General features: G+C 33.9%; 1 protein-coding gene across 1 annotated transcript; it reads left to right on the forward strand.

Annotated features, from left to right (window-relative positions):
- Positions 1-16,277: 16,277 nt before the first annotated feature.
- LOC102620569 (NPL4-like protein 1) lies at positions 16,278-19,476 on the forward strand. Its single transcript, XM_006480605.4, has 2 exons — positions 16,278-17,445; positions 18,918-19,476. The coding sequence occupies exons 1-2, from the start codon at positions 16,465-16,467 to the stop codon at positions 19,170-19,172; spliced, it is 1,236 nt and encodes a 411-aa protein (XP_006480668.1). The 5' UTR covers positions 16,278-16,464; the 3' UTR covers positions 19,173-19,476.
- Positions 19,477-22,292: the final 2,816 nt, after the last annotated feature.

Below are 22,292 nucleotides of genomic sequence, written 5' to 3' on the forward strand. Positions count from 1 at the left end.
TAAATTTGAACACAATTTCATGTAACTCATTATTCTTCTTCTTAAGCACTTCATTCTCTTTTATCAATTCATCAACATGTGATTTTTCATACTCATATGAAGTGTTTTATTTTCCTTTAAAAGATGCAATCCTATCATGCAATATTTTATTGTCTAATTCTAATTCCTTTATCTTCTCATTCAATGATTCATTGCATTTTTGCAGGCCATCATTTTCATTTGTAAGTTCTTGCATTTTCTTTTTAAGGCATGCATTCTTTTTACCAAATTTCATCAATTCATCATGCAATTCTTTAAAAGCATCATATAATTCATCACAGGTAGGATCACTTACTTCATTGTGATCATCATCATCTCCTATTGTCATAAGTGCTAGATTTGATACTTCTTACGACTCTTCTTCATCACTTGAATCTTCATCGCTATCATCCCAAGTAGCAACCATGGCTTTCTTCTTGAGTTTGTTAAGAAGTGGACACTCCGATCTTATATGGCCAGGCTTCTTGGATTCATAGCATATGATTAACTCTTTCTTCTCTTTTTGGTTCTTGAGGTTTCTAAATTTTCTTCGTTCACTAGTTTTCTTGAAAAATTTCCTGAACCTTCTTGCTAGCATAGCCAATTCCTCATCATCCGGCTCACTTTCCCCATCACTTTCATATTTTGTGGCTTTAAGAGCGATGCTTTTCTTCTTCTCCTCATAGCCTCTTTCGGTTGCCAAATCTTCCTCATAAGAAATAAGAGAACCAATTAAATCATCAATAAATAAGATGTTTAAATCTTTGGCTTCCTCAATGATAGTTCTTTTTTGTCTTCATTCCTTAGGTAGCGACTTAATGATTTTTTTAACTTTCTCGCTATTTGAAAAAGTCTTTCCCTGGGCTCCTAGAGTGTTCACTATGTCCGTAAATCTACTATACATAGAATACACACTCTCAATTTGTTCCATTTAGAACAATTCATATTGTCGAGTGTACCTACTAATTTTAGACTCTTTCATTTGATTCATGCCTTTATAAACAACTTCAAGTTTGTGCCAAATTTCATTCGCATTTTCACAACTAGATACTCTATGAAACTCTTTCTTATCTAGTGCACAAAGCAAGGCATTCATAGCTTTAGAATTTAGAGAATTTTTTCTCTTTTCCAATTCATTCTATTCTCATGAAGGTTTTGGAATATCTTCCCCGACTTCATTTTTAGCCAAAAGCATAAATGGACCATCACAAACAACTTCTCAAATTTCATAATCTAGTGCTAGTAAATAAATTATCATCCTAATTTTCCAATACGGGTAGTCATTTCCGTCAAAGTACGGTGGTCTAGTTGTAGACTGTCCTTCCTTAAAGGTTGAGTCATATTGGGTTGCCATTGATCTTTAGCTCTGGACGGTTAAGTCTAAATAAGAGCATCTCGCTCTGATACCAAATGAAATACAAGTTATGCAACCCAAGAGGGGGGTGAATTGGGTACTAAAAAATTAAGTAAGCAAATCGCACAATAATTCAATAAATCACAGAAAATAAAAGAGGATTTTTACGTGGTTCAGCAATCCTCGCCTACGTCCACGCCTCTAAGCACACCGGGCTTGAGGATTTAACTATCCAAGCCTCCCAAGGCTTCAAACACTTACAATTGACTTCTAATATGTTAATGAATCTTTACAACAAGAGATTATCCTCAATCTCTTAACCAAAGTGTATCCCAACACTTACAACCTCTCAATTTGATTTTACAAAAATTTCTTTAACACAATATGTTTGAATACAAATGAAAGCTCAATATGTGTGAATTAAATTAAATGAATACAAAGTTTATGCTCTTAGATTTGCAGAGAATTGCTCAAAATATCAATGGTTGCATCATGTTGAATGAGTTTGATTTAAACTAATTTATAGTTGAGGAAGAAAATTAGCCGTTATTGACTTTTTGGTGATAACCGGCTTGCCACTTTTGTGAATCCGGTTAGCTGCTTCATGTTACCGTTATGTTCAAAAATTTAAATTTTTTAACATACGGTATACCGCTTTGTTGAATTTGGTTAGCCGCTTTTATTCTAGTGAGTTTCTACCCATAACCAGATTGCTGATTTGTAACATCCAGTCAGCCGCTTTGCTACAGTCTCGGCTACAGTGAACTATCTTTTAAAATTATATTTTTACCCCAAAATTTTCTATAACTGTATTATGGCCCAAAACATTATGAATAGTTACAAATAGGTCCAATTTCAGAATTTCTAAATAATACTTGTTATTCACAAAATTTTCTGAAATTATTATATTACCCAAACTATGTGAAATTTTGAATTTTCCAAAAGATTTAAATATTTGCAAAAAGGTCCAAACTCGAAATTCAAAACAATATTTATTAAAATCAAAGATTGTAAAATTCTTTCATTTTAGTTCATAACTTAAAAAATAACTTAACGCCATAAAATCATTTTCTTGTTATAAAAACACAATATATATAAATTTTTGTTTAACTTCTCTTAATTTTCTTTAACCAAAACATGCGGTTTGTTATCATCAAAATCAATATTTATAGCCATATAGGCTAAAACTATTTATATATGAAAATAATAATTCCACACCATTCTTTTCTCAGTCCTCTTTTCGAAAATGAATTTCATTGTGCATTGAATATCCAATATATTATTTTCTGCAGGAATAATATATTGTTTCTGGCAGGCTTGCAACATTTAAGAGTATTTTGGTTTGCTTCCATCAATGCACAACACAAGCAAACAAATAAGTAATTCATTGTATCCTAGAGACGTAACCATGTGCATTACTTAAATGGTGGGGCAAATAATGTCTTAAGGAAAGCAACATTGTAACGTGTGTTGAAGTAAACATTATTTTTCTGTAGTTTACCTATTACTATTATTTTCTTCCTACATACAGAGTTGTAAACACATTACTTTACACAATAAAGTTCTACCATTATTACTGCAATTCTTTACATTTAACATTCCCCACAATATGTGCTACCAACACATTGTTGGAATTATTTTTGTGTTGTGTCTGATAGTATGGAATTATGATTTTAGAATGCAATTGTACAGAAGAAGAGATTATATTATTTTATTTATTCTGACCAAGAAAAAGACCACCTTCAGTTTTTACAAGTTTAGTTCAATGGCAGTATTATCGAATCCCATGTTTCAAACCTTATAATTGTTATTGCTTATTAGTTGGATTAATTTTGTCTAATTAGAAAGAAATTTTGTTTGACTAATATAATTTATGTTTTACATCTATACTAGAACATAGTCTATAACCACTATGTTTTGTATCTACGATATAGTTGCTTAGGTTGCCATAAGCCCTATATTGCATTTCTTGTAACTATTATTATATAGCTGCTTTTGTTTTTTGTTAGACATTTGAATCAATATTGTATTACCTCCATTCAACTAGCTCAGTTCAAGAATATTGGTCTTTAGTGATGAAACATTTAGGGACAAAAACTTCGTCGTTAAAGATGCTATATTCCCATTAAAAATTGTTACCATCACCAAAAAATAAAGCAACAAAAAAAAAATATTGACGCCAACATCTTTAGCGACCAAATTTTGCTATTTTGCAATGAATAATTTCGTCACTAAAAGTACATATTCAATGACGACATTGCACTATATAGCACATATTTTTTCATCGCTAAAGATCTTTATAGCGACAAAACTAGGTTTGTCACAAAAGGTGGTTTTGGCGACAAACATTTTAGTCACCGATTATATATTGATATTTGACTTTATAGTGACGAAATTTAAGTCATCCAGAAACACACTTATGGTGACAAAATTGTTGTTGTCGCTAAAACTTCTTTTTGAAATGTAATCTTCTAGCAATGAATAATAATCCATTGTAAAAAATTATTTTAGGAACGACTTTGTTGTAAAAAGATGTTTTAACGATGAAAATATTCATTGCTAAAAGGGGTTTTAGCGATAAAATACATAATTCGTTGCAAAAAGTAGGTTTTGGAGATGAAATAAAATTTGCTGCAAAAAAAAAGGTTTTAACAACAAAATATTTTGTCTCTGAAAATGTTTCACATGCTAATAACTATCTTTGACAAAGAATTAATTCTCGTCACTAACTACTTAATGGGAACAAATATAAAATTGTCTTGTTTTAAAATATTAGAAAAAAATATTAACGTCAATAATTACTTTTGGGCTACAAATGTTTTTGTCACTGATTATATATTGGAAATAAGATTATAGTGACGAAATGGTTGTCGTTGCTAAAACTTTTTTTTTTTTTGCAATGAAAATATTTCGTTAAAAAGGAGTTTTGAAATAGAATCTTTTAATTGTTTTAGCGATGAGATAATTTTCGTCGCAGAAATACGTTTTAGTAATGACATGTTTTCATTGCAAAAGGTTGGTTGTTTCATCGCCAAAAATATTTCACATGCTAATAATTATCTTTGGCAATGAACTAATCTTTGTCACTAATTACCTAGCAGTAAGAGATATAATAGTGCCTTATTTGAAAATATTAGAAAAAATATTGCTGCAAAATTATTCTTTCGTCGCTAAAGGTTTAATAAATCAATACAAATATGTAAATTTAGAGTACATTTTTAATTATTTTAATTATCGTTCATGATTAATCTTTTTATTAATTAACAAATGATTTTCCAATCTAGATCTTGTCTTGAATAGTAAATCGAGACAACAAGTTGTTTCGATCTTGTTTTGGTTAGGATCCCGAATTGTCTTGGTTGACATGAGTTTTTTTGCATACAATAGATTTTATTAGAAAGGAAAAGACATACGACTAGATATATATATATATATATATCATACAACACGTAATATATATTATTATTTATATGACATGTCATATTGGGTTTGCCCCATAAAAAAGGAGGGGGGAGATGAAGGACGCAGACCTTAACTTTAATACCCCTTCTTCTTAAACAACACAGTCTTCTTCTTCATAACAACAGCACGCTCAAATGCACTCCTAGGCACTTGGTTGTAATTCTGCCTAAGCTATTAAACACCCACGTCATCGCTGTTAATAGTACTTCTGTTTAGGTGACCGGCGTTGCAGCTTCTAACCATTACTTGAGCTAATTTGCTTCATTGTTACAAGCTCTAAGTTATCATTGTCTCTGCCATTCTTGAGCCAATTCACTTCGATATTCTAGCTACTGTTGTCTTTGCCATCGGTGCCTCCATGTTTGTTTGTCGTCGTGAACCGTCGTCAACTACACAATGTAATTTCAAATTTCTTTTCTCTAAGTGAAAGAAATTAGGCATGGAGATCTGGTGCTTTTTGTAGCATCTAAGCATTGTGGATGATATCTAGAGATTTCTTGTCTATGATTGTTGAAAGAATTGATTAAAATAATTTGGCAGGCCATTATCTCATGCATTGTCCAAATTCGATGTACTAGAAGTAGGAAGATTTGCAATTTAATTAAGAGAATCAGATGGAAACATGACGACACTTTATGAGAGTTAAAAATCGATCATCCATTTCTATTTTTATAAGGCGCAACATTATTGTCACTCTTATTTTTATAAAGAAGTGAAGATACATGGACCATCTAAAATTTATGAGGCCTTTTAATTTCTAGGTATAATAGGAAACGAGAAAATATGTTTATAAAACATGTCATTGAAATAATCATATACCTTTTATTTCGACTAGCAAATTGGTTTACAGGTTCAAGAATTATGTGTGTGTGTGTGTAATTGGGTCTTCGTTGTTTGTCTTTCCAAGTTTCAATTTGATTTAATAATATGTTCTTCTAATCTTTAGAAGTCAATTAAGGTTGCAATTGTATATGTGTACTTAGCCATCTGATCTCCTTGGCTATGAAAGCCATTAATGAGAATTGCAGATGCCAACCCACTAGGATAAGTGAACTTCAAGTCAACTATCATGATATGTGAAATCTATGAATTTCATAAATAATTCAGCATAAGGAAGAAAACTGATTACCATTTTCTTTTTTTTAATTCACTAAACTTGAAGTATAAATCTATACAGTTATAGGAAAGTCTAGATAAGTACTTATAAATGTACAAAGTAGTCCACTAATTAAGTTAAGTGGAACCATTTTCCACATGATGGGATTACCATTATGCAAAAATAAACACAGAGAGAATTTACATACTTGGTGTGAGAGTCATATTATACAACTTTTGCAACTTCAATATATCATATTTTAATAGAAAAGATTGTCAGTAGATTAGATTAATAAATTATATACCTTCTTGAGAGGGATTAAAAGAAAAAAGCCAACAAAACAAACAGCAAAAAGGTAGCGAATCACTCCATGCAACAAAAAATCACTTCACACTTAAAATCACTCATGAACAGCCAATGCGCTGAGATTTTAATTTGCAACTAGGTGTTTTTTTTTTTCATATAATGAATAAGGTATTTTAAACTTTTTATTTATTTTATGTTATTTATTCATTTTCTTACATTATATTATTTTTAGGGTTTTGATTAGTTTGTGATAACCAACAAAACAATTCACATTTTCATTACATTTACATCATATAACTGCTGTGTGATAAATTTTCTTACTATATTTTTTGAAATCTCATTTTGTTTTCAAAATTTTATTTTGGACCCGTTTTATAAGACTGTAGTCTTGTATGTATGAATTTACACAACTGCAGTCATACAAATGTGTAAAATATTGCAGTTGTTATGACACCATGTGTGAAAAAATATATATTTTTTGTATTAAATATGTCTTATAATTATTATTGGGTTATAGTCATGTATTTTAACAAGCCACACAACTTCTGTCATGTATGTATGAATTTACACAATTACAATTGTTCAAGTGTGCTAAAAAAAATTTTTTTTAGAGAAGAAATATGTCCTCTAACTATTTATTGAACTATAGTCGTGTATTTTAGTAAATTATATGACTTCTGTCATATATGTATGAATTCACACAACTACAGTCGTGTAAATGGGGAGACATTTCCATATGCTGTTATATGCTTATTTTATTTTATTTTTGTACTTCTTGTATAATTGTGCATTGTATTATTACAGAAAATGACTTCAGTAAGTGTGCCTATTATATTTCGTGGTGAATGGATTGAGCAAAATGACCATTATAAATTTAATGGTACATGTAAAGTGGTAGCACTAAACTTGCATGAGTTTATTGTTATAAATGTTGACCATGATGGTCATGCCAACATTCTTGATAAGACATGCAACGATCGGGAATTTGAACTTGATCAACTACCTTGTGAACGTGCATTGGCTGCGTGTAGGTACCGACAAACATTATCTGTTTATGATATATATTCTTACTACTAGCAAGCAGTGTCGAAGCTAGCATCATTTTTTTTTTTGGGTGGGCTAGATTTTTTTAAAAAAATAAAATTTTGGGCTATATGTTTTTAAAAAATGAAATTTACTTCTCAAAAAAGTTGTTTTATACAAACGAAATTAAGCACACTACATAAGCAAAAATCTAACCATAAAACTATAAAAATACAATGTAAATAAGAAAAATATTATCAAATATTAGATTTTTATTTTTTATAAATATTAATAAAATAAATTTATAAATTATAATTAATTATTTTTTTTCAAAAAGCTAACCTGGGCTCCTTTAGCTTCGCCTCTACTAGCGAGGTTGAGTGTTTGGAGGAAATTAATAACTATGATGATTTTAATAGCTTATATTCACTTAAAACTTATTTATGATTCTGAGATATATTGGACCTAAATTATTTGATGTAAAAAAGCTTTTGTTATTGATGTATTGAAGTTTGATATGTTACAACTTATGTTGATTGTGTTATTATCTTGATGTTTGTTTTAAATAGTTTTTGTTCTCTATCCATGTATTCGACTGTAGTAGTGTATTTATGAAGTCATTTGACTGTTGTCGTATATATATAAATTTATTAGACTATAGCCATTTATTAAGAGGTGAACAATTGATGTTTAACTGATGGGTAATGATTTACAAGTGTCAAATGATCAAGAATAACACAAGAACATTATGAATTCCAGTGAGAGAGGTGAGTATATCTATGAAGGTACTCGACTGTAGTCATGTATATTTATGAAAGTACTCGACTGTAGTCGTGCGTATCTATAAAGATACTCTACCGTAGTCGTGTATCTATGAAGGTACTCTACTATAGTCATGTATCTATGAAGATACTCTACTGTAGTCGTTTACCTATGAAAGTACTCGACTGTAGTCTTGTCTTTATAACGATACTGAACTATAGTCGTATATTTAGGCTAAGTATTCTTTCAATGATTATGACCATCCTACTCTATCACATATATTATGCAAAACTATCTTCTATTCTTTCAATAATACATTTAACAAACAATAAAATTATATATGATGCAATCTTCAATTACATTAAATGTCAACTACTTTCCTATTGTAACTATTACATCTCATAATAATTGATAAAAAAATAGCAAAATCACAATAATAAAGTTTTTGAGAGTGTGACACTACGTAGTTGGTTTCCACAATTTATGTCCAAATTATTTGATAGCCTATACTTTTCAATATTATATAACATCATCTTGTTGGCAATATGTGTTGAAGTCGAGGCCATGGATTCGGACCTCGAAGTACCGCAATAAAAATGCTCCACAATCACCACTAATAAAATTCATATACATTAATAATAAAATGATCATTCTTATTTAAAAATAATAATATAAATAGGCAACTAGGGTCAAGTAATTTGGCAGAAGGTCCACTTTAAAGAGGTAGTTTTGAAAAACTAAAAGGAATGCAATTTTGAAGAGGTTCTAACTTGAAAGAGTAAGCTTCTACCCTATTTCGATATATGGGATATTTCGAACCTATACACTTGCTGCATGCAGAACATATATGCTAGGCCGATGAGCTTTTTTGTATTAAATCAGATAAGAAAACATTAACACACAAAAATGCAAGATCTTGATCACTAGCATAAAACTAGAGATTAGAATCCACAGGCAAAATACATCACAGAGGAAAGAAAAAAAGTAATCGAGTTATGGAGTTATATGATAGGCCTGCCCTTACCATTGAAAGGCATTAATTTTGGATCCCAATTTCACACAAGCCATTTTCTCAGGATGCAGGTTGGGATCAAATAAAAATTGAGCTTAAAGTAAAAATCTAAGCTAAACACCTAAATGCAATGCAACATAAACTACACTAAACTAAAGCACTTCCACAAACAAATACAAACCCAATTGAATTTTGCTCCTAGCCACCACTCTCAAACAAAATTTACCCAGGAAAATCTCAACCCAAAATTCTTCGAAACTGTAGCTTCTAAATTGTATCAAGAGCACCAAAATGTGGCTTCTTCTATGAATTTATGTAAAAAACAAGCCCATGAACAGCACAAGCCCACTCAATTCTCATAAAAAACTTTCCTAAAGTCAATATATAGGCTAATATTTTCATAAACTCAGTTCTAATCCTATGTAAAATTAACCTTAAAACCACTTTAAAAGAAACATTAAATTCTCAGCCTAAAACCACCAAACTTCCTGATTTGGTCAACTCTTCTAATTTTCCTTTCATTAAATCAAATTTCTTCATTAGTTTTCTTATTTCCTCTTGTGAAGCCAAAGATTAGTTATATTCTGTTATGAGCTTGCTGAGGTGGCTGGTGAGCTAGCGTTAGTGGGGTCCAAGAGACTAAGCAGTTAAGTTGTTACAGCTTGGTTCTGTTAAGTGGATACACACATGTGAAAAGCAGTACATATAAGCTTCTTCTAAAGCCAGAAGAAGGAGATAGAGAGACTGCATTACAGAGAGAGAAAACACTAAGCTTAGAGAGTTTTAATCTGCATTATTGAGGGTCATTGTAATAAGCCATTTTTAGTTCAATAAAGCTTCTGCTCTATCTGGCATTTTTAGCCGTGGATGTAGGTTCCTTTGTGGAGTTGAACCACATTAGTTTCTTGGCGTGTTGATCATTCTTGATTACTCTATTTTTTTCTTTGCTTCTTTTCTTGTCTTGCATTTGTTAATTCTGGGTTCGTGAGTTACTTAATTCTTATTCAAAGAGTCAGATATAATTCAATTAGCATAACAAATTGGTATCAGAGCTTGGTGTTGGTTGGGATCGAATTCTAAAATGGCAAGCACTATAGTTGATTTTGAAAAGTTTAATGGAGATAATGACTTTTATCTCTAGAGTTTAAAAATGAGAGCAATTCTGATTCAGCAAGGGCTTGACAGTGCCCTCGATGATGAAGAAGATCCTATGGCCAAGAAAGAAAAGGGAGAAGGTTCTTTAAGTCTTGGTGGAGACCAAAGAGTCATTATCTTGCATCTCTCTGATGAAGTCTTGAGAGAGATGTCAAAAGAAAGAATTGCATCTGGTTTGTAGGCCAAGCTTGAAGAAATGTTTCTGAATAAATCTTTAGCAAATAGGCTATATATGAAAAAGAGATTATACACATTCTCGATGAAAGATGGTGTAGCCATGAAAGATCATGTGGATGAGTTTAATAAACTCATTATTGATCTTGAGAATGTCAACATAATTCTTGAAGATGAAGACAGGGCACTCATCCTACTTAGTTCCCTTCTAGAATCTTATGAACACTTTGTAGATACTCTCCTCTATGGAAGACAAACCCTCACGTTGAAAGATGTCAAAATACTCTAGAATCCAAGCATTTAAAGAAAAGGGTAAAAGTAAAAGATCAAAGCAATGTAGAAGGCTTAATTGCTAAAAGAAAATCAGAAAAGAAAAATAACAAGCAGAAGAAGAATAATAACCAGAAAGATAAAGTTGAGAAAAAGAAGAAGAAGGAGATGAAGTGTTACTTCTGCCAAAAAGAGGGGCACTACATCAAGGATTACTTTGAGAAAAAAAGACTAGAAGAATTGCAAAAGAAGTCAAATGGGAAGGTTGTTGTAGCCTCTGAAGATGAAGGTGACTATGATGAAGCAGATGTCCTAGTGGCTGTAGAGAGGCACCCAACTGGTGAGTGGATATTAGATTCTGGTTGTTTCTTTCATATGTGTCCAAATAAAAGCTTCTTTAAGACCTTTGAAAATGTGAATGGTGGGAAGGTACTGTTAGGGAATAATCTGGCTTGCAAGGTGGCTGGAATAGGAACCATTAGTTTAAAAATGTTTGATGGTGTCACTAGAGACTTGCACCATGTGAGATATGTTCCTAAACTCAAAAGAAATCTAATATCCCTAGGAATGGTTGATCAATCAGGGTGTACCATTAAAGCTGAAAATGGATAAATACATGTTACAGATAAGGGTGAAATTGTTATGAAGGGGGTTAGGAAAAATGGGCTATACATACTTGTTAGATCCTCACCTGAGCATGGGATCTCATCAAGTGTGACCAAAGACAAAACTAAGCTCTGGCACATGAGACTAGCTCATATCAGTGAAAGAGGTCTCAGGGGGTTAAGCAATCAAGGCTTATTTAGTAATGACAAAATTTCTTCCTTAAAATTTTATGAGAAATGTGTATTTGGCAAAACTGCAAGACTAAAATTCAGTATGAGGAGAAAAGAAACCAAGCAAACCTTAGATTACATTCACTCAGATCTTTGGGGGCTATCACAAGTTCCATATTTAGGTGGAGCTAGGTACTTTGTGTCCTTTATAGATGACTTCTCAAGGAAGGTATAAATTTATGTGTTAAAGCACAAAAATGAAGTATTAGGGAAGTTTAAAGAGTGGATAACTTTGATGGAGAATCAAACTGATAAGAAAATAAAGAGGCTAAGGACATATAATGGGCTGGAATATTGCAGTAGAGAGTTTAAAGATTTCTTCAAATCAATAGGCATAGCAAGGCATAGAACTGTTACCTATACTCCACAACAAAATGGGCTAGCAGAGAGAATGAACAAAACCTTAATAGGGAGGGTTAGATGTATGCTGCTGAATGCAAGTTTATCCAAAGGTTTTTGGGCTGAGGCAGTCACAGCAGCTGCCTACCTGATAAACAGAAGTCAATCCTCAGCTCTAGGTTTCAAGACACCATAAGAGATCTGGTCAGTGAAGCCACTAGACCTGAGCAATCTGAGGATTTTTGGGTGCCCAGCATATGCTCATATAAAGCAAAGTAAACTTGAACCAAAGGCTGTCAAATGGTATTTTTTGGGTTATCCAAAGGGCACAAAGGGATACAAAATATGGACCCTCAATGGCAAACCATCTAGAATACTTATCAGCAGGGATGTTACTTTTGATAAAGATCTAATGCTTTAGTCAAAGGTAGAAACTGAGATTGAAGTTATAGAATCAGAGGAAGCTGAAAGTACTGGACAGAAGGTGGAGCACTCTGATAATTGCAAGATTTCTGAGGAGCCATTAGAACAATTCAAAGAAGGGAATAAATCATCAAAATTAAAATCATACTAACTTGCTAGGGATAGAGAGAGAAGAGCTATCAAAATGCCAAGGAAATATGGCATAATTGACCTTATTTCCTATGCACTGACAGTAGCTGATGAATTAAATGGTGGAGAGCCTTTGAGTTACAGAAAAGCTATGTGCTGTGAAGATAAGCTGAAGCGGTATGCTGCAATGTAGGATGAAATAAGCTTACTAAAGAAGAATAACACTTGGATCTTAGTTGAAAAACCTTATAATAAGAAACTAGTTGGCAGCAAGTGGATTTTCAAATTCAAGGTTGGAGCTTTTGAGAAGGAACCACCAAGGCACAAGGCCAGACTTGTGGCAAATGGATTTACACAAAGAGAAGGAGTTGACTTCAATGAAGTGTTCTCACCTGTAGTCAAATAAAACTCCATTAGGTTACTGTTGGCCCTCTCTGCATATTATGACCTGGAACTGGAGCAGATGGATGTTAAAATTGCTTTCTTACATGGCAGTCTTGATGAAGAAATTTTCATGGCACAGCCAGAAGGGTTCATTGAGAGAGGATCAGAGGACAATGTGTGTTTGTTGAAAAAGAGCTTCCATGGTCTCAAGCAATCTCCAAGGCAATGGTATTTAAAATTTGATGAGTTCATGATAAGCCATAGATATTGCAGAAGCAAATTTGATAATTGTGTGTATTACAAATTCCTATCCAGTGACGGTGGCATTCACTTACTTCTTTATGTTGATGACATGCTTATTGCATATAAACAAAATGAAGAAATCGAAAAGCTCAAGGTTGAACTCAACACTGAATTTGAAATGAAGGATTTGGGTGTAGCTACAAAAATTCTGGGCATGCAGATAATAAAGGACAGAGACTCAAAGACTTTGTATCTGTCTTAATCTGATTAAGTGAAGAAGGTATTAACCAGGTTCAATATGGAAGACTCAAAACCTGTTACAACACCTCTGTCAGCACACTTCCAGTTTTCTAAATCTCTGGAACCTACAACGGATGATGATTTTAACTATATGAGGAAGATTCCATATTCTAGTGCAGTTGGCAGCATCATGTATGCCATGGTCTGCACCAGACCTGACTTGGCACATTGAGTTGGTGTTATCAGCAGATTTATGGGGAACCCCGATAAAGACCATTAGAATGCAGTGAAATGGGTACTAAGGTACATTCGAGGGACTGTTGTCACTGCCATTGTGTTTGGAAAAATAGATGGAGCATCACCTGAAGTTGCTGAGTTTGTAGATTCTGACTATGCAGCATATAATGATATAAGAAGATCTATTACAGGGTTTGTGTTTACTATGTGTGGAGGTGCAATAAGCTGGAAGTCCTCTCTTCAATCAGTGGTTGCTCTCTCAACGACAAAAGCTGAGTACATTGCACTCACAGAAGCTGTTAAAGAGGCAATATGGCTGAGAGGGTTGGTCTCTGAATTGGGGTTTAAACAAGAAGTTGTTAAAGTTAGTTTTGATAGCTCAAATGACATTCAGCTAAGTAAAAATCCTCAGTATTATGAGAGAACTAAACATATTGATGTTAGAATGCATTTCATAATGGATAAAATTAGTAAAGGAGTGGTGAATGTGGTCAAGGTACCTTCTGAGGTCAATCCAGCTGACATGTTAACCAAGCCATTGCCATCAGTCAGGTTCAGGAACTTGCTGAACTTGATTAGGAGTGTTAGCTTGTAATACAAGCTTACTGTTGCTGTTGCAGTGTAGGGAGAAGCATGAACAGAATAGAACTAAAATGGAGATTTGTGAAGCCAAAGATTAGTTATATTCTGTTATGAGCTTGCTGAGGTGGTTGGTGAGCTGGTGTTAGTGGGGTCCAAGAGAATAAGCAGATAAGTTGTTACAACTTGGTTCTGTTAAGTGGATACACACGTGTGAAAAGCAATACATATAAGCTTCTTCTGAAGCCAGAAGAAGGAGATAGAGAGGTTGCATTACAGAGAGAGGAAACACTAAGCTTAGAGAGTTTCAATCTGTATTGTTGAGGGTCATTGTAATCAGCCATTTTTAGTTCAATAAAGCTTCTGCCCTAGTTGGCATTTTCAGTCGTGGATGTAGGTTCCTTTGTGGAGCTGAACCACGTTAGTTTCTTGGTGTGTTGATCATTCTTAATTACTCTGTTTTTTTCTTTGCTTGTTTTCTTGTCTTGCATTTGTTAATTTTGGGTTCGTGAGTTACTTAGTTCTTGTTCAAAGAGTCAGATATAACTCAGTTAGCATAACACCTCTCGACTTCAAACCTCACTACAAATGTTCCACAACAAAATCTTTAAAACCCTAATGCATGTAGTCCTAAGCTGCTATAAATCCTAAATTCTCTTTATAAAGTAAAAATCAAGTGTAGATGTTAGGGGTGGGCAAAATACCCGACCCGATCCGACCCGACCCGATCCGATCCGAAAAATTTCGGGTTCGGGTCGGATCGGGTTGTTAATATAACCCGATCGGATGAAATATTGCAAACCCGATCGGGTTGTGATCGGATCGGATAAAACCCGATCCGAAAACCCGATCGGGTTGCTAAAAAAAAAAAAATCTATGGCCAAACACACACACACGGCACACAGCACACCACACATAATCACACAAATCAGTGAAATCACATACTCAAAAGGTTACACTTTACAGTTTACACAAACACAAAACACACACAAACAAAAAAATCACAACACCCAACCCGTGAACCCACCCTCAAGAAGCAAGAAAACATTCTCTCCTTCTCGCAATCTGCTACTGCCGTGTTGCGAGTCCGGCCATCTGCTGCTGCGTCAGCAATCTGCTGTTGTCGTGCTGTTGTCATGTTGCTGCCGTCTTGCGTCCAGCCATCTATTGCTGCATCCACGATCTGCTGCTGCCGTGCTGCGTCCACGATCTGCTGCCGTCGTGCTGCGTCCAGCCATCGCGAGGAAACTGCTGCGCGTCCAGCCGTGCGCAAGCTGCTGCTGCACGCCCACCGATCTGCTGCCGAAAACCCAGCCGCCGATCTGTTGCTCCAAGGCTCAAGCTCCAACCCGACCCGAGTTTCTCCCTTAGTCCCTTATGTGTTTTGAATTTTGAAGCTTTCATGGTGTATTGGTATATATGTTTTGAATTGACCCGTTTTCATCAACCCGAATTGGTTTAATTTGACCCGGATTTAATATGATCCATTTTTTATTCGAACCGATTCAATCCGAATTCAACCCAATTTTTGACCCGATCCGAACCGATCCGAATATATATCGGATCGGATCGGGTCGGGTTGTAAGTTCGGGTTGTATTCGGATCAATGTTTGCACAACCCGAATAACCCGAAACCCGATCGGGTTGACCCGAACCCGACCCGAACTCGATTTTGCCCACCCCTAGTAGATGTGGTAAATCACCCTTAATTTGGTGAATTTTCAATGAAAGTAGTGGATTTGTGGTGTTAGAAAAAGCAGCAGCAGAAGCATGAAGTAATAATAGTATTAGATTTTGAATTAACGTAATTGAGTAATTACACATTAAAAAAATATATAAAAAATTTTGAAGTATGAGAGTGCATTTAAATAAATACCTTAGTTTTGGGGTATAAGGGGAGACAAATTCTTGAATAAAGCTCATATTGGGCACTTTAGGTAATGTTTTTGATATTTCTTTCCATTTTTGCCATATCACTAGGTTTATGAAATATTATAGTAATAAGTGATTGCTTTGAATTGTTCTATTGGGTAAAATATTTTTATTTATTCGTTGGATATTTAAGAAATAGGTCTAACTATATTGTAACCGTTCTAAAATAAAATATACTTTCATAATCATAAGGTTAATATTATAACATATTTTTTTATCATTTATCATTTGATGTGCATGGATGTAATTTATATTCTACCTTTCACCACCACCCAGTTTTAGCGATTGCTTGACAAATAAGTATTGTTTGATTCTTGGGATATTTATAAGACCTTCTCTTAATTGACGTTTGCTTGAATAGGTGAAGTTTTGACCACGAAAGCAGCAATAATCCCACCGGAGGTAACACACCGACCCGAAATCACTACTTGTGCTGAAAGAAGCCTCGACCCCTGTTACCTCGATTCGAAACCCCAAAACCGCACCAAACATGCTGCTTCGCATCCGCAGCAGAGACGGCCTCGAGCGCGTCACAGTCGACGGCGCACACGTCACAGTCGCAGAACTGAAAACCATAATCCAATCGCAGCTCCGAATCCCCGTCGAAAGCCAAACCCTATCCACTAACCAAAACCTCTTATTAGCCAAATCACCCTCCGATCTCCTCCAATTCACCGACATGGCCAACCCAGACAGGCCCTTATCTTCCCTCAACATCTCCCACGGCTCCATCGTTTTCTTATCCTACGACGGCGAGCGAAACGTCAGGGGCCCCAGCTTCAACCCGGCCGGATCCTTCGGCCGGAAGATGACCATGGACGATTTGATCGCCAAACAGATGCGGGTCACCCGCCAGGAGAATCCGCATTGCGAGTCCGTCTCCTTTGATCGTGACTGCGCCGACGCCTTTCAGCAGTACGTCAATGAAACGCTGGCGTTTGCCGTCAAACGCGGAGGGTTCATGTACGGCACTGTCTTGGAGGATAAACGGGTAGAGGTGAATTTCATCTACGAGCCGCCTCAGCAGGGGACGGAGGAAGTGCTGTATATTTTACGTGACGAGGAGGAGGAGAAGTTAGTGGACGCGATTGCGGCTGGATTGGGTATGAAGAAAGTGGGGTTTATTTTCACACAAACGATAATGCAGAACAAAAAGGATTATACTTTATCCAACAGGGAGGTTTTGCAAGCGGTTGAGTTTCACGCGGAGTGTAATATGGAGGAGTGGGTAACGGCTGTGGTGAAATTGGAGGTTAGTGAGGAGGGGAGTGCCGCTATCCATTTTGAGGCGTTTCAAATGAGTGATATGTGCGTGAGGTTGTTTAAGGAAGGTTGGTTTGAGACTGAGATTGCCGAAGGGGATGATCCCAAGTTGTCGAAGATGAAGAAGGATGTGGTTGTTGGTGGGAAGGATGTTAAGGAGGTTGATAATGATTTTTTCTTGGTGGTTGTTAAGATTTTGGATCATCAGGTTAGCTTTTGTTTAATTTAGTGTTTCTTCCCCCTTGACTGATGGTTGAAGTTATATTAATTTGTTTAGTGTTTGCTAGTGTGATAAAATTTTCAAGCTTATAGCTGTAGGACGATGGGAAGTTGGATTTGCTTCAACATCCTAGAAAACAAGAAAAATGGATGTATTGGATTGCTTTTAACGGGATAAAATGCTATGTTTACTGGTAGTTGTGGTCCAACTTTAGTTATAATTGGAATTAGGCATAAGAACCATGAAGGTTTGAGATTAATTTTAGGATCGTAAAATGATGATGTTTGTTCAACTTCCACTGCATCTGCCTTGGGTTAGGCAGGGTCTCCTGGTAAATTTGATGGGAAGTCTGTTGAAGGTCATTATTCTAAGTTAAGGCTTTTTGGACACAACTCATGAATCATTGGTTGACATTGTTGTTCTGATATTTTGTTTGTTGCAGTCCACCTAGGGTTTTGTTGCATTTGTTCTTTTTAATTGTCTCAGAAATCAAACAATGAGTAGGGGAAAATAGAAAACAAGTAAATAGTATGTCATTTGAATATAAAAAAGGTTTGTTTGATACTTTTTGTTGAGCTTGCATGCAGGTGTATGACTGTGTAAATTATTAATCTGTCATTTCTGGGTCTGGGTATGTAAATTTGTAGGTGTCAAATCATACTTACCTTTTCACACAATCTTAAGGCTTACAACATTTTAGAGTGTCAAATACAGAGTTGAATCTTGAGGCTATTTATGTTGTGACTCAAACCTTCACAGGAAAAAGAATAATCATATTGAGTTAATCTCCATCTTAGTTTGAAAAGACAGGTGCTTGATTGGCCAAGGAACCTAGAATGGTACTACATATGTGGTTTCATGTTCTTCTTAGCTAAGTTACGTTAGCTTTCTTCCAGGTTCATCCTAGTAGTTGTGTAGTGGGTGGGCTTCCCTGATTTCTTTTTATAGTAATTCCACTAGAGTTCGGGATGTTTTGCAACCCTGACATTCCCTGTCTTGTGTTTAAACGAGCCTCTATTTATTTTTTGTTCTGGCCACCATGTCCTATGCTATGAGCGAATAAACGTGAGAGGAGTTGTTTTTCTCCCAACTATATTTGTGGATACGGGATAACATAGAATAGTATAGTAGCTGAATGTGTGGGCAGTCCTTGACATATTTTCTAGGATAATAGTAACAGCCTTTGGTAATATTGCTTTATGTAACCTCATCTTGCTCAGGTGTTCACTTGTGTAGTTTTGATTTTGGCTTGAGATGTGAGTTTCTGGGGAGAAGAGGTTGTTTTTGCCTTTGGTTTCTTATTGGAAGTTACATATGGAAGTTACATACTACCTGCCTTATGTCCTTCACTTTGTTGATTTGATTGTTTACTAGATGATTTGTTATGTTAAATTCTATATGCCAGAGTGCTTCAGTCCATAATGTTATGGCACTGAGTTGAAGCTTTTATTTTGATACAGGGGCCTCTTTCATCAACCTTTCCCATTGAGAACAGAACCACTCAAGTTACCATGAGAGCACTGAAGAGTCATCTGAACCGAAGCCCAAGTCTTCCACTAGTGAAGCGAATTTCTGATTTTCACTTGCTGCTCTTTCTGGCAAGGTTTCTTGATCTCAATTCTGATGTCCCTGCATTGGCACAGTGTGTGCAGGCACAGACAGCAGTACCAGAAGGCTACAAGCTTCTAATTAACTCAATGGCTGAGACAGTATAATTTAAGATTGCAATTTGGGCTTGTTCAGTGGTACACGCCTGGGCATGAGGATCAATCTTTATTGCTTTTTAACCCATGCTTTGTCCAAGAGAGGGGCTTTGAGCCTCGTAAGTCATAAAATGGCTCTGTGCACGAGCTCTTATGACCTTTTACCTTATCAATTGGTCTGATGTTCATGCTTTGCAGGAACAAGGCTGTGTTTATAGTTAAAACTGCTTTATTTGTTATGTCATCTAAACAGTTGGCCTTGTGAATTATCATGGGAACCATAGTTTGGTAAAATTGCATTGTTTCATGCTCTTAACTACCTGACCTGAATCCTGGTTTCACTGGTATTGCATAATTGCGTTCAAGGGCTTCTCTTTTATTAGCTGCGTTTGAAAATCGAAATACAACTTCGCATGCAATTGGAAAGCATCTTCACGATGAATGCTATAATTTAGCATTTCATTATAGTTCAAACTACTAGTTTATTCTTTTGAACCCTATACTACAGTGAATATTACCTTTTTTTTTTCCGGTTACTACTGACAGTTATTTTTATCTAAAAGCTGTTAAGACATAAATTTATAACTAAACATAGACCTTGTTACCAACAATAGTAAAAAACTTGTAATACAATTATAAAAACTGGTGGGCTATCTGTTGTAAGTTAGGCGGGGCAGTTTAAGGTCGGGTCTTTAAATTTTTAATGCGGACACGTTATTCAACTATGAGATTTAATAGGCTTATTTTTTTAGTGAATTATAAAACCGTGCAGTTTAATACCATTAAAAATTAGCTCTCTTAATATGTATAATTTATATGTGTATGTGTATGCATGTATCTACGCCCCCACCCACACCTGAGAATGATTGTGTGTGCGTGCGTGAGTGATGTGTCACATGGTAGCTTCTCATTTAGTGAGCTGTGGAACTTTATTGTGGGCGACGACACTCACCAAATCAAACCTTATATACAATAATTTTATGATAAAGAATCTTTTATTTTGATAAAGTAGATAAATTAAAAGATAAAAATATATATACTATAATACAATATACATTGTCATACATTAAAATATGTGTTTTTTATAAAAAAAAAAAATGAAAGGTCCAAATTTTCTTTAAAATAATATTGAGACTTGAGAGGACTTTTGATTTGATGGTGCGTTTATCAATTGGTAATTGACTGGACTGTAATCAAAATGAGAAATGAGAATAAAAATAAGTTGTTTACTTGAGCTGTAAGATCGGAATCAAAATAGATTGTATTCCTATTAATGTATTTACTTTATTTTGGAATCAGAATGAACTGATACAAATTATTAAAATGTATTTTGTTAATTTTTATGCTCAATATTATTTGTATCTATTATAAAAATAACAATAAGAAAAAATAAATAATGACGATAATAATTAAAATAATAAAATTACTAATTTTTTTAATAATGATGATGATGATGAAAAATGAAGGGCTTATCTATATATATTACAGTACTTTTGGGTATTTTACAAATTTTATAGGGACGGAAATATAAAAGAGGAATAACTTAGTTGAAGGCAATTTAGAGACTATGAAAATTTAATGCAGATAAATGGATAGTCCAAGGATTCGTTTTTGACATTATACTTTCATTTATAAATTTTTCCTTCTAATTAGATTAAAACATTTTTCTAATAGTTTATTTGGATCTTATTCATCTATTATAACTTCTGTTTTTTCTATAATTTCTTCATCTTTACTAGAAAATGATAATGATCGTCTAATTATTTCTTCTATAATAACATCTATACTACTATTTCTTGTTAGTTCCATTACTTTTTAATATTACTTTAGGTCCTAAAATGTCTTTTTATCTACCCTCCTAGGTACTAAAATTAGTCCATTCAAATTTAATTTTTCAACTCTATTTGTTAATATGTCTAATTTTTTGTCTAAATTATCTAATGAGTTACTACGCTCTAAAGAATTTTCCTAGTTGTAGTATGAATTTTTTAACTTTTATAGGTTGACTTTTAGGTGTTTTCCTGAATTAATTAATAAATCTACTATGAAGTATTGTTGACTATTGTTAGTATGTGGAATATGTTTAAATTAATTTTCTAGATGTTCTATATTACAACTAATTTTAATTCTTTTTGTCAAATTTAATTTCAGTTTTTTATGATTACTAATTTCTAAATCTAAATAATCGAATTTCGGAAAATTTATAAAATAATTTTTTAAATCTTCTAGCCTATTTCTAGTTTTTAAAGCTAAATTCTCATAGTTATCTAATAATTTTATTTGCTTGTTAATATTATAATATTGTAAATTTGATCTTCTGAATATGATTATAGATAAATTTGTAAAAGCGTAATACTTAAATTTTTTTTCTATTTCAAGAGCTAAACAAAATGGATAGTCTACTAGAATCTTTATATTTCCTAGTCTATCTAAAAATGAATGTTGTGTACTAATTCTTAGTAATTCAGTTTCTACAATATTAAAACATGTTCTAATATCTTTATATAAGGATTGTTTTGTATCCAAGCCTAAGAATCTTTTTTAAGAATAGCAAATGGATTTTTGTAAAAATTATCAAGATTATCATCAAATTTATCAATCGTGAAAATAAATCATGAAATAAATGAAGTATGTCTTGTAAATATTTAAAACGAAAATAAAAGAGGTGCTTTGATACTAAAGAAGATAAAAGGGTTAGCAGATAAGGGGAAGACTTGTACATGGCATGTTATACTGATAGTACAGACTGATTTAGTTCCTATTAAGGTAAATTAAGCTTATGAGATGATGGATAATGAGTTTGAAGAGGGCTATTTGAGATTTGGGTCCTTTAATTTGAAATAATTTTGAAATTTCAAATGTGGCATTTTGTTTGCTTAAGTTATTATGAGGCTTTAATTGAGATCTTGTTACTTTATGTTGTGAATGGATGAGTTTATAGATATATGCCCAGCAAATGTTCGATGAACTGTGTAAGAAAAAAAGAATTTGGTACTTTGCTTCTACTAATTGTTACCTAGAAATTATGGTTGCGTCTAGAAAAGTATTTCTAGAGCCATTAAACATAGAAAAGAGCCTAAAAAAATTAAGATAAGATTCATAAAGACAGAAAGATCTCACACAAAGGAATTT

The sequence above is a fragment of the Citrus sinensis genome, chromosome 6 (genome assembly GCF_022201045.2).
Source record: "Citrus sinensis cultivar Valencia sweet orange chromosome 6, DVS_A1.0, whole genome shotgun sequence".
In the NCBI taxonomy this organism is placed as follows: domain Eukaryota; kingdom Viridiplantae; phylum Streptophyta; class Magnoliopsida; order Sapindales; family Rutaceae; genus Citrus; species Citrus sinensis.

What these genes read in the sequence shown, in the direction of transcription:
- LOC102620569 (XM_006480605.4), top strand. Translation starts at nt 16,465, where the DNA reads ATGCTGCTTCGCATCCGCAGCAGAGACGGCCTCGAGCGCGTCACAGTC. An exon ending in TTAAGATTTTGGATCATCAG is followed by an intron (nt 17,446 to 18,917) that starts GTTAGCTTTTGT and finishes ATTTTGATACAG; the next exon opens with GGGCCTCTTTCATCAACCTT.